Here is a 12,844-nt window from a genome sequence, read left to right on the forward strand (position 1 = left end):
CCCCAGACATGCCGCCAGGCGTTCGCTACACCCCAAGTGTCATACAAACGGCTTGGCTAATTGATAGCTTTATAAAAAGGACCTTGACTAAAGAATGAAATATTTAAAAGCACTGCGTTCCCCTTCCTTCAGAGGCTGATCTCTGGCTCGTGCAATATTCATGGCACATCAAGTTCACAAAAAGGGTATAATCAAACATGACAGAGTACACACTTGCAGTCGGATGTGGTGCAATCACAGCTATGGGGCTCAAGTCGGTAATCAATAAGACGTCAAGGTTATGTGTTTGCAAGGAATTCAAGTTCAGGAACATTTCTTAAGGCTGAGCTCCAGAATATCACACTGTATAACACTGTGTGTAAGTTTCCAACAACTATATTGCGGTTACTTTAAGCAACGTTGCTAAGTAGCCAATTCCTACAGGGGCGATCATCAACAGAAATATTTGCATACCATTACACGCCTCAACACTTTAATATTTGACGAGATCCATAAAAAAAAGACCTACTCGCATATATCATTTAACATCTTCTGGATCGCACCTAATCGAAACCAAATCTGCTGCCAAAGCAGAAATACAGTGGAGGCCTTGAAATCATTTGCACCGGAAAAACTCAAAAGTTTGGCACACCTGTGTTTGGGCAATTTTCTGCGAAAAAGTTGAGCACCGTGAAGACTCTTTCTAGATGTCCCCTATTTACTAAGAAGTCCGTCTTTGATCTTAGGGATTCCACCCATCCATCCTCTTAACCGCTTATTCCTCACAAGGGTATCGGAGGGATTTAATAGCCAAAATGTATTCAATAGCCAAAAGTCAAAATGTTAAAAGTTTCTCACCCTTCTTCCTGTGTGCTTCCTTGATGTCCTCGCACATGCGATCGAACTCTGGGTCGAGCTCAGAGGCGAAGATGGCGTGCGCCGTGTCCTTGAGGCTGCATGCACGATGCCTGATCACCTTGTCTGCAAAAACAGAATGAAAAACATGCGTCTTCACATTTTGTGATGTAATTGTCAAAAGTCCTGCCGTGAAATGTGAGTAAATGCCATAAATCCAATCCCACCCCTCAAAAACTAAATTAACATGCTTTTTTTTTCCACAGCTAAATTAACACTCTACAGAATTTCACTGTATAGAAAAACGCAGTAATACAATTTCATGCTTTATATGAATGGATAGATAGCATGTTGCTCCTTCTTGCATGCGCGCGCATTGGTCACTGTAGGGAGTAGAATACATGCATACATAATACAAGTACACTTGGTAATGAAACACAGCAGTGGAAGGCCATGTACTTCTGCGAAACCATTACTGTACTACCGTACTTTAGTACAACAACTTTTAACTTTGTTTCGACACTGCTTCAGCAGCACCTTGTGGCATCTTAGTGAGTTTCAGAAAGAGCAGAAAAAAGTGGATATGTAAATTTGTCAATAGTGAACCACAAATATATGGGGATTTACAGTGTCTGGAAAAACAACAATTTATTATTTAACTTCCTGTTTTGGGGCTAAAAAAAAAGTCATGTGTTCTTCAGCACACCATGTCTCTGATGTACCCGGGCATCATTAATCCCCCATTTTGTGTGACTGAAGGGCCGCGCTGAAGAAGGAGGCTAAAAGCGTATCCACTGTAAACAGGCTGCCTCTCATTACAGGCAGGCGGAGGTAGGAAGCGGCGGCAGAGGGGTCGCAATCTGCCAGCATTTGTCTAATTGGACGACGGCTGCGTAATGGTGATGGAGGCAGAGTGTGTGTGTGTGTGTGCATGTATGTGTGTGTTTTCAGAGGCTTCTAATGACAGCTGCCCTGCTGGGAGCTCGCCTGCTTCAAGTCTCTTTCTACTACCACCCGGTACTTACCAGCACTTCTACTTTGCTTAATAGTAGAAAAACGTCCTTTATGTTGACGTATTAGTGATACACCCTGCCATTTAAAGCCACAAACATTCAAAGTCAAAGGTGCTACAGTTTAGAATGTGAGGTTGCTAAGCAAAATACCTGTGCCTCACATGCAGATTTTGTATTCTGCATGTATATTTTGTTTTAGTATTAGGCAAACTAGGCATGTGCACAAATCGGTAGTGATTCCATTTGGGATTCAAAGGGGCGTGGCGAGGTGTATATATAGGAGAGCAAATTTTTAATTCACTTTTTTTTTTCCGCAGGAGAAACAGCCCACCAACATGCTAATAATGACTTCCTATCATAACTGAAGGCTTAATTGTGCCACGATTTGGCCACATAGTACACAAACTAACTATCAAGACTTGGTTCATGTTGTTTTCAGGCTTTTACCTGGCTCAAATTGAGGCTGAGGTGGCATCATCCTGACTATGATGAGTGATTACCAATACCAGGTATCGGTATCGGTATCGGTGCCAATAACAGTCTTATTTTAAGGTTATGTGTACTCAAGGCGGTGCCGATACCATTATCGGCCGCCCAACTGCGGCCGTTTTACAATCAGGGACAAGAAATGAGAAATTATATGAATACAAAGCTGCCATTAACGTCATGCAATTTTAAGGATAAATAATATATTGGGATATACAGGTCTTTCTTTAAAATCATTTATGGGTTGGGAATTGTATTTACTAGTGGTATCGGTATTTGGTATCAGTAGCGGTGACTACTCAAGAGTTGCGTATCGGTCTGGAAAAAAAGTAGTATCAAACATCCCTAATCCTGACCATGCGCCATGACGTGCATGTAATCTGTAAATTCAACTGACTCGCTTAAATTTTTTACAGGCAACATATAATAATTCCATGATTCACTAATAACAATATTAGTTCCAATAAGAATATGACTAGTATCATGTTAAAGCATTCATTTATTATCAGTCACTCAGGCTGGAGGTGGCAAGCAAACAAGGTGGAGGTGGCCGCCTCTGAATTTTGTACACAGGAAAAACCCTTTTTATTAAAACAGTATAATTGTATTTTCTCCCTTTTAGTGTGTATCTTTGCTAGATACCCCCGCATGCAGACAAATGACGGCACAATATAATTTATTCATTTGGCCTGGCAGAAAACTGCTTCCCATTAAGCATCGCAGGCGAAGCGAGAATTAAAATAGTTACTCGCACTGTACGCTGCTTTCAATTCATATCATTCTGTTCCGGCGCTGTCACTAATGTTCTGTTTAAGCCCGCGTGGACATTTTTCACCAGCGTACACAAAATATGGATGAATGTGTAAGCAAACAACAGGCCTTTTTCAATGTTTGTGCATACATTTGTCTTCTGTGATGTTCCGGGCGCTCAAGACGGCAAGAAAAAAGGGTGGGGGGAGGAATCAATTCTAGCTGTGAGACAAGAGACGAGATTAAATTTTCATGCATATGCAAGCCTTCCTCATTTTCTACACGGCAAACGGGAAAGTGGGGAAGTGACTTTCTTCATTTGAATTTCCGTCATGTACAAAAAGGCGCTAGGAGCTTTTGTAATTACCGCGCCTGTAGGCTCACTTAATAAGTCATTAGATTTAGTTTTTTTAAGTCTCTTTTTTTTGTTTATTCACTCAATCACTAATGGCCCGCAACTACAGAAACTATCAGATTGATTAAGGGAAACCGTGTGTGTTTCACGGTTGTCACTAACTAATCCAGAACTATTTCTAGAACCGATTCAAGAGTACAATATAGAAATGTCACCTCATTTTAAAACGTGAATAAAATCTGACATACTACAATGTTTTTAAAGCCAAGTAATGTTTTACAGCCTGGAATTTCACCAATATATTGGACTACAGTGTATTATTTACTATGTATTCATATATTTAAAATCTCAGCTAAACTTTGCTTCGATAACGCTTTTTTAATGAAAAAGTGCGTCCAAGGGTGGTAGAGCATCAATAAATCCTTTTGCAAGATCGACAGAATTCATAATCATCTATTAATTAAATATGTGAAGAATGTTCAACTAGCAGGCGTGGAAAAGAACTGGTTACAATAAATGTGTATTTTTTTAATGCATTTGTACATTTCTAATCCATTTTTAGAATTTGTAATAGTATTTTGACGTAAGCACATCTGTATTACACTTCACAACACTAATCGCATCCATTATCTCTTAGAATTTTTGATTGATTACGCATTATGAAATGTAAAATAATATGATAATATTAAGTACTTTACTACAACAGTGTTTTTTTAATTGTATTGCAGATTTCACCAAAATGAAGCTACAACATTTCAGTACATTTAAAAAAAATAAAAATAACACCTGGACCCTGGAGCAGGTGACAGGTGAATCTCCATATATAAGAAAGTGATGAAGCCAGCCATGATATATGGGTTAGAGACAGTGGCACTGAAGAAACGAAAGGAAGCCGAGCTGGAGATGGCGGAAATTAAGATGTTGAGGTTTTCTTTCGGCGTGACCAGGATGGATTAGAATTAGAAATTAGCTCATCAGGGGGACACCAAAGTTAGATGTTATGGGGGGGGAAAGGAAGCAGACATGTCTAGAGGGCAGTTAGTGAGTATATCAGTAGAAGGGTGATGAGGATGGAGCTTCTGACAAAAGAGAACAGGAGGAAGCCCTAAGAGAAGGTTGAAAGATGTAGTGAGGGAAAACATGAGGACATCTGATGTTGAGAAAGGAGGCAGCAGAAGATAACCTTCCATGGATAACACACAGTGGTAACTGGTAACCCCTAACAAGACAAGCTGAAAGGAAAAGTTGACGACTGTATGTATCAAATATGTGACCATGCATTTCGTCTTACCTCCAGGATCTTTGTCAGGATTATACTCGAGCGCATTGCTGCAGATAAGGTCGATGTCCACCAGAAAGTCTTTGGCCGTCAGGTACTGGTGCTTGTCAATCTTGGTTATGACGGTGGACAGGTCCATGGGCTCTCCAATCACTTCCAAGTAATCAGACACCTAACAGATGCACAATAGTTGGATTGTGACAAAAGTAAGAACAAAAATCCTTGGCTTTGGCTTTTGTCCTCACCTCCTCGATGTCGACGGGCTTGCTGAAGATATTGAAGCGTTTGTCGGTGGCCAGACGCTTGGTCACGTCCCTGAGAAAGAGTCGGAGCTCCCGTAGCGTGTTTTCCTCCTGCTCAGCCAGGCGACGCTGCTCCTCGGCAGACAGCACTCTGGGACCCGGGGCATCGGCCACCGGCAGCACCTCCTCGCACCGCTCTACCAGGGACAAAGGCAAAAATGGTAAACATCGCTTAGTAAGACTGTAACGCTGGGAGCGGTGAAGTGAAACCCTTTTCAATTTTGTTCAAACTGTGTCATTCTTTGTTGTTGCTGAACTGAAACGCTCGTCGACGGAAGGCACGAGTCAGGAATTTCATGCAGACCTCAAATGTGGTCCTTGAGCACAAAGGTTCACACATCCCTGCACTGAATAAATGATGTAGAAGTATAGAGTGATTAAGCCAAGTAAGGAAAAGCCGATGTCCACTGCCCAGGCTCCATCTGTAGGCTGAGGAGACAAGCTAAGGAAGCCCCTACGGCACCTCACCTCCATCATGAGCGTTAGTTCCCTGACTCTAATTAGGGATAATAGCTCCGTTACTCGCAAGTCACTTCCCTTCTCGCAGATTTTTTCCTGCTGCAAGTTGGACCCCCAAGAGTGGACCTAAGGACCCCAGCCTTGTATCAACGAGGAGGGGGATGACTGGGGATCCCATATTGCGCTTGAATGATGGAGCAGGGCAGGAGCAGAGGACAGATTAATGCTTGGGATGAGGATGTGATGGGGGGGCAAAGTGGGGCGGCGAGAAGGCAATTTTAACCCGGGAAACATTTACATCCTGTGCATATCTGCCAGCCACGTAATACACCTCGCGGGCCAAATATTTAGCGCTCACATATGCAAACAGAATATGAATGAGGCCAACACACACATTTAGCTCAATGTGTGCTTCTCTGCTTGGAGCTGAAGGTACATATTTAGGTTTGAGGAGGGAACGACACACACATGCAGACCAACACTGCCCTCTAGAGCCAATGTCCATGACTTCTTAATTCGCAGTGGGTGTCGGGCCAGCGTTAAATAATTATGTTCACATCCAGAGCTGCCTAAATGTGGTAAAATTCAGAAATGGACCTACATTTTCAGAGAAAATATGTATAACACTTTAGTTTGAATGGCCTCTGGTAGGTAAGCATCATGAGGACAAGTTCTGAAGAAAGTATTTGGCTTTTTCTTTAGCTTTAATACGGCTCTGTTGCACAAAATCTGAGTGTTTACACTGCCCTTGGATAAGCAAACATTCGAACAGACATGCTAGCTTTCCTTTTACTGTGGCTTTAAAATCACTGGGAGATTCTGTGCTATTAAGCAGGGATGAAATAGAAATGCATCAGTCACACAATAAAGTTAATGTTTTAATATTTTACGCTAAGCTATGATTTTACATGTATAGTGGTTAATACGCATTTCAACAATAATTTAGGATGATTTCCTATGGGATTTATTCATAATACAAACAACTGGCCAAGTGTCCCATTATTTGTCTGCGTGTACCTGTATTCCTGAGGCGTGGTGGAGCTTTGGCTGCTTGGACCAGCAGCAGGTCGGAGAAGAAGCTCCTCCGCTCTCTTTCGCCTGGAGGCTGCAGTGTGACCACCTCCCCATAGGTCTTCTGGAACATACTCCTCACCTAAAAAAATTTTTTTTGTAAGTATTAATCGTATTTAACGGCAATACAATCCCAACAGTTGAATTTCAATTGGCCGCTTCTTTGCTTGGGAGTTGAAGGCTGCAGCACCCTCTGGGAAGCTATTTTGCTGACAAAGCTACTTCTTCCTCTTCTTCCTGTTTCACATCAATCCACTCTCTTATCTCTTGACACGTTTGAATCGCCTCTCGGTCTTTCTGGAATCTTACCTCGGACGAGAGTGGGTAATCATTTTTAAAAACGGAGGAGAAATGGGGGGTAAATTTGAGGGGAATGATGTAGCTGCACAGAGGAAAGTGAGTAATGACGCTGGCTATTGCTCATGGTGATAAAGTCTGCAGGGTGCGGGCACGTGGAGATGGTGAATAATGCATGACGGTGTGTAATTTAACACCTGTTCTACTGGCATGACATCAATGATATCTAGATTAATACGGAACATAAGCATCTGAATGTCATTTGGAGTAATGCTGGACTACAGAGGTTTCAGAATGGTGGTGTCGTCATCCTACTTCTGATACTGCGATTTTCCAAGTCGACCTGGCACCCTCCATTTGTAAAAATGCAATGACACGCTTCTCAGAAAAAAAGTAATTCTCGCCACGTTCTCACCTCTTCAGAGAGCAGCGAGTACGATGTCTCGGCAGTGGCAAGGATAAGGACGGGGCAGAAGGAGGGCACATCCTGCAGCAGGGAGAGGAAGGTGCTCTTTAGCGTGTCGCTCACCGTCTCCCACCACTCCGAGACATGCGGGACAAACACCACGCTGGGGACGCTACGGCAGGCCTCGCGGAAAACCTGAAAGTACGGAACCAATCAAGGACCCAACTGGGAATTTTCTTGCTTATGTGATTGTGTATGTATGTGTGTTACCTGAGCACAGGACTCCTCTGGCGTCTTGGCGCTGGTGGAGTAGAGGGTGGGCAAGTCCAGGCGGTGGACTGGCAGCTTGTCCAGGTGGTGCAGCAAGGCAGGGGCCAGGTGGGAACTCTGTCCCGAGCCGGGAGAGCCGGCCAGGAGCAGACGGGGCCGGTACGATGTGGGTTGCTGGTGGGGGGAACTGCAAGGAGAAAAGACCCCTTCATTAACGGGGGGGCTGTCAATGGGGAACACTGTTCCCACTGTCCATTGAAATGAATGAATACAGTAGATCCCTGATATTGGTGGCGTGAAGGGAGGGAACAAAATGCTGCTATGGATGGATGAAGTTTTGTCTGTTAATATTGAACTTACAAAGAGCAATTAATAAAAGTCCTGCGCACGGTGGAGTCGGAAGATGCCGACGGACTGATGGGGCACAAGGCAGGCTGGACTTCGTAGATGGAAGTAGCGTTGTCTTCGTCATCGTCACTGTACACGTCCTCTTGGAGGAGTTGATTGTCACTGCCTACTACACACATGTAAGCAAAGTTGACCAAAAAAACCTGAATAAAGTAACTAGTCTGTGAGCAGAATCATGCAAAACTTACTACACGTTTATAGATACAATTAGTTGATTTAATGCTATATGTCCAAATTCAGACAGTGTATATATATTTAGACTCAAAATGAGAATTGTATTATTTTGAGCTAGTATTTTCCACATTCCAAGATTTTTAATTTGCATAATTCTGCATTGTAACAAAAAAAAAAAAAACATTGCATTCATTTTTTACCCAATTCCCTCCTCTGTCCACATTGCTTGGCTGAGTCCAACACTTCCAAGTAGTAGTTTCGACACTATTTTCCCATATTATGTTAAAATTACTATTAGGGCAATTTTCGCCATTTCCCCTCAGTCTTAAGACTTTAAACTGGAACTTCGCGAAACCCATTTTCAAAATGTATTACCTTCAGCATGTGTTTAAATTTTGTCATTAGGATTTACATGCTTCACTGAAGAATTACAGAAAAACATGGGAAAATGCACACAAATACTGTAGAGTTGAAGCAATTGCAGCTTTTATTTTGTAGAAAAATGTGAACATCATAATTCTGCCTACCGTGCGTGTCCCTGTCAGCACACTGAGCATGGGGAAAGACTCGAATGAGAGCATTGAGCACCAATGAGAAGGCGCCGGTCAGCAGGGGCCTGAGGATGGGCGACAGTGCTCGCCCCGGGGGAGCCAGGGCCCTCTGGGAGGCCGGCACGATGGCCCTCATGGCCCGACAGAAGTCGGTGGGCCCCAGCACGATGGAGGCCACGTCTAGCTTTAGCTTGACGCTGCTGCCATAGATCTGAGGGTAGCGGCGGCGCAGTGCCACCAGCGCCGCCTCTGTGCAAAGTGCTTTGATGTCGGCGCCACAATAGCCTGGAACACCGGACACCGCGGCAATTAATTGGAGTAATATTGACGATAATAATTCCAAAATTGTTCACACAACAATGATGAGTCTGAAAATGTCACTTTGGAAGTCGCTGTAAATGTAACATTTCCTGCATAGTTGAGTTTGATCATCCATGTAACTATGGAATTATTTTTATTACTATTTTTTTCTGTGGTGAAGAAAATAAGCTACTTAAGTGGTTATGGGGGATTTCTTACCGACACATTTTTCTGCAAGTTCATCTACAAATGGCTGAGACAATTTGGGGTTCCAGTCCCGTGTGTGGATCTGCAAGATGTGCTTTCTGGCCTGTAAAAAAAGATACAATAAATAAATACCGTCAAGCAAGTAGGTAACATTACCATGACGGTGTAATATAAAATATACATTTCAGTTATGCTACCTGGCCCAAAAGACTTAGTGAAACATAGGAAAGCCACACTACTGAAATATGATTGTAAGGATGCTACTTTATTGCTCATGTCTACTTGTATGTGGCCATATATCACGAGTTTGAGAAGATAAAAAAAAAAACTCTGGTTATGAGAGATTTTCTTTAAGTATTCTCTATATACAGTCAAGTATTTTTTCCCCTAACAAATGTAATGAGGAATAAACAAATTGAGACGGAAGAATTCTCTGGTAGCCGTCGGGAGTTAATAGAGTTGGCATGTTGAATAAGATGCCGGGAATAAAAGCATGCAACAATGGCCGAGTTTCATCACAAGTAAAACAGGCGGAGGATTGCTCGAGCTCTTATTTTAAAACCGACAGCGCCACAAGAATTGGAGGCGAGCTGCGCCGCCGCCGAAGTGAGCCCGTTGCATCACCCACGGAGGAATCCTCTTTGATGGGCAGACGTCAAGAAGCAAAATGCTCGCTATTGTGAATGTGGAGCTTTTCATCTTCTTTCATCACTTTGTGGATTGGGGTGCCTAACTTGGCCAAGGTTTGGGTATTGTGTGATTCAGGTGGGCAAACTGAATTTCAACATGTCCAGAGGGCCCTTTATTTGCACGAGACATGTTTTTAAAATTGTTCCAAGCTCGCTGGTGCAACTGTCTGCAACGTTAAGATCAGGGATCCCCAATCTTTTTAAAAGTGAGAACTACTTCTTGGACACAGAATACAGACTACTGATATAACAAAATCGTCCAGCCGACTTGAGGAAATCTCATGAGGTTGGCTCAAATTCCATAAAATATTCTCAAATCCAATGAGTTGATGAATGGCTGACGGATAAACTGAAATTATGCCACGCTTACCGAAATCTTGCTATGATGATGTTTTGCACAATCACGCATGACTTAAGTAAACCTCAGGAAATTGTAACGCATTTTGTAAGAATTCAACTTTGTGATTATTGGAATTCAACAAAGCCCTGCATGTAGTGCCGAACCTTGGTTTGGTGATGTGCTGTGATTGGGCAGCCCGTGTTTCTGGGTGTGTCCTAACAAAACAGTAAATTATGGCCTTGCATCTTGTGGGAAAAGTGACTTTTTAATTGCGTGTGCACAAACAGAACGCTGTTGGGCTAGTCTCAGTTTAGCTCTACTCCTCATCATCATAGAGATGAAAGTATGGACATCCAGTCCACAAACCCGACAGATTCTTAATGTCCTTTTATTGCCCTTATAAACACTAATTACTTTGTGTTGTGCAGCGGTTGCTGCCAGAGAGATGGAAGACATTTTTGGCATGTTATAATTGGCAACAAGTTGCAACTCTTTATGCCAACACGGCATCTCTCACCGTCTTGTCGGGCAGGTTGAACAGAAACTCCCGGTCGAAACGGCCTGGCCTCCGCAGCGCCGGGTCGATAGAGTCAAGTCTGTTGGTAGCACCGATGACCACTATCTCCCCGCGGCTGTCCAGGCCGTCCATCAAGGCCAACAGAGTGGACACAATGGAACTAAATATAGACATGGATTAGTGTGGATCAGTAATTAGACAGCAGATTTATATATTTTTTTAAAGTATTAAAAAAAAAACTAGCCAAAGGATCTCTTTCGGTTTCACCATAATGTTATTTTTACCTGTGTATCTGGTCTTGCCTACTGGAGCGAACCGGAGCCAAACCATCGATCTCGTCAAAGAAGATAATGGACGGCCTCATCATGTAAGCCTGATCAGGATCATAAGCAACATTTGTAAGCCCCATCCCTTTCTTTGAAGAGTGTTTAAAAATGTGACTCGCCTGGTCGAAGAGGAGACGCAGCTGGCGCTCCGATTCGCCGACCCACTTGCTGAGGCAGTCGGCGCCTTTTCGCATGAAGAAGGAAACCTTGCGCTCGCCCTGGCTGCACTCGTTGGCCAGGGCCCGGGCCACCAGCGTTTTTCCTGTCCCTGGCGGGCCATAAAATAAACACCCCCTGTGGACAAGACATTCATCAGAAATCAGTACATTCAGTTAAATCAACAATAACAGAAATTCAATCCAGCTTCTATTTTCTTCAAATAGTGGCTATTCTGTAATAGAAACAGTGCCCTAATTCACTTATTATAAACATCTCATCAAATACACACCTCAATTTTCTAATTAGTTAAAATATATAGCAGAATTTAAAAAAAACTTAGTTTGTTGTTTGTTCTGACTACCGAGCCGTTTCCACAGTGTTGCTAAACAAAACAGCAGCGCCAAGCGTAGAATGAAGAGTTTTTTAAATTAAAATGTGTGGAGAATTTGAAGTTCACAGTGTTAGTGATGATCTTAATGAGCTAACAGGTAAGCCGATTTAAACTCTGTGGCTAGCGAAACAGCAGTAGCGAGTGAATATAAAGTCATTTATGAAAAGAAAGCCTTAAACTGACCGTGGAGGTTGAATCTTGAACCTCTCAAAGACCTCGGGATAAAGAAGCGGGAACACCACCATCTCCTTCAAGGACTGGATGTGATTCCCGAGGCCACCCACTTGGTCAAATCTCACCTGAAGGAGAGGAAGTGTCTTTTAAAAAATGACAGCCACAAGGTCTCATTTTGGGAGATGACTTCACTCACTGAGGTGTCGAGGTTCATGGGGTCCACGTCAGCCAGGCTGGCCCCCACTTTTGTCCTATCGCGCAGGACGCCACTTGCCAGGTCCTCTGCTGTCAGGTTCATGGGTAAACATCTGTGATATACACAAGTTTGGTAGTCAGGAGATGTCGACAGACAAGCGACAGTGAAAATGGATCAAATCGACATTTGACCACCATAAGGCTCTTCCCCCAATATTGATCGCAATGAATTCATTATGAGGCTCGCCATCATGAAATATTATAATAGTGTGCAGGTCGTGTGGTGTGTGTCAAACTGAAGTTAAAAAAAACATTAAAAAGTAGCGGTTTAAGAATTTGTTTTTGTTATTTAACTTTTGCATGGCTTAAAAGTGTAATCAGTGTACAGTATAACACTTTTTGATAATCAAACATGCATCAGGTCATTGACCCTGGAGCATTTATTGCTATTACCGCAACAGTAAAGTTAAATGGCTAGTAATGTAGTTAATAATTAGATTCAATTTTTTTATTTCTACTTTTAAATAAACATGCCCAGAGTCAAAATTATCCAAAAACAAACATAGTAAGATTAAAAGTAAGACAATTAATATTGCAGCTAGTAAGATCTATAAACAATGTTTATATATAATGTTTGGATACTTATTTGGATAATTTAACTAATTCCCCGGCAGCCGTAATAGCATTTTGACTGATCTTTCAATACCCACAGAATATCGTGTTATGTGACAAATCTAAGAACAAAATATATAGTGAAAAAAAAAATAATAAGTATCTTTTCACCTGTTCCTGGCGCGCGTCATGCTCTTGCTTTTCCTTCTCTCAAAACGTTCCTCATCAGAGGATGAGGTTGTGTCACTGCTGTGGATGGCGTGTTTCTTTATTCTGGAG

At 42.5% G+C, this 12,844-nt stretch overlaps 1 protein-coding gene across 2 annotated transcripts in view; it reads right to left on the reverse strand.

The window, feature by feature from the left end:
• atad2b (ATPase family AAA domain containing 2B) overlaps positions 1–12,844 on the reverse strand; it is a 46,985-nt gene that overhangs the window by 30,422 nt on the left and 3,719 nt on the right. Inside the window, exons 9-23 of one of the 2 annotated variants that reach the window (XM_086061511.1) lie at positions 12,737–12,838; positions 11,955–12,066; positions 11,768–11,883; positions 11,154–11,328; positions 10,993–11,081; positions 10,709–10,868; positions 9,175–9,265; positions 8,632–8,940; positions 7,883–8,036; positions 7,523–7,709; positions 7,262–7,447; positions 6,496–6,631; positions 4,963–5,156; positions 4,730–4,889; positions 838–960 (exon numbers count right to left, since the gene is read on the reverse strand). In XM_086061511.1, the coding sequence (XP_085917637.1) occupies positions 838–960; positions 4,730–4,889; positions 4,963–5,156; positions 6,496–6,631; positions 7,262–7,447; positions 7,523–7,709; positions 7,883–8,036; positions 8,632–8,940; positions 9,175–9,265; positions 10,709–10,868; positions 10,993–11,081; positions 11,154–11,328; positions 11,768–11,883; positions 11,955–12,066; positions 12,737–12,838 (2,294 nt within the window). Of the gene's footprint in view, positions 1–837; positions 961–4,729; positions 4,890–4,962; positions 5,157–6,495; positions 6,632–7,261; positions 7,448–7,522; positions 7,710–7,882; positions 8,040–8,631; positions 8,941–9,174; positions 9,266–10,708; positions 10,869–10,992; positions 11,082–11,153; positions 11,329–11,767; positions 11,884–11,954; positions 12,067–12,736; positions 12,839–12,844 lie in introns of both variants that reach the window. The other variant, XM_086061510.1, reaches the window with a different exon arrangement.

Source organism: Leptonotus elevatus, chromosome 18, assembly GCF_054856555.1.
Source record: "Leptonotus elevatus isolate MCC_2025b chromosome 18, RoL_Lele_1.0, whole genome shotgun sequence".
NCBI lineage: Eukaryota > Metazoa > Chordata > Actinopteri > Syngnathiformes > Syngnathidae > Leptonotus > Leptonotus elevatus.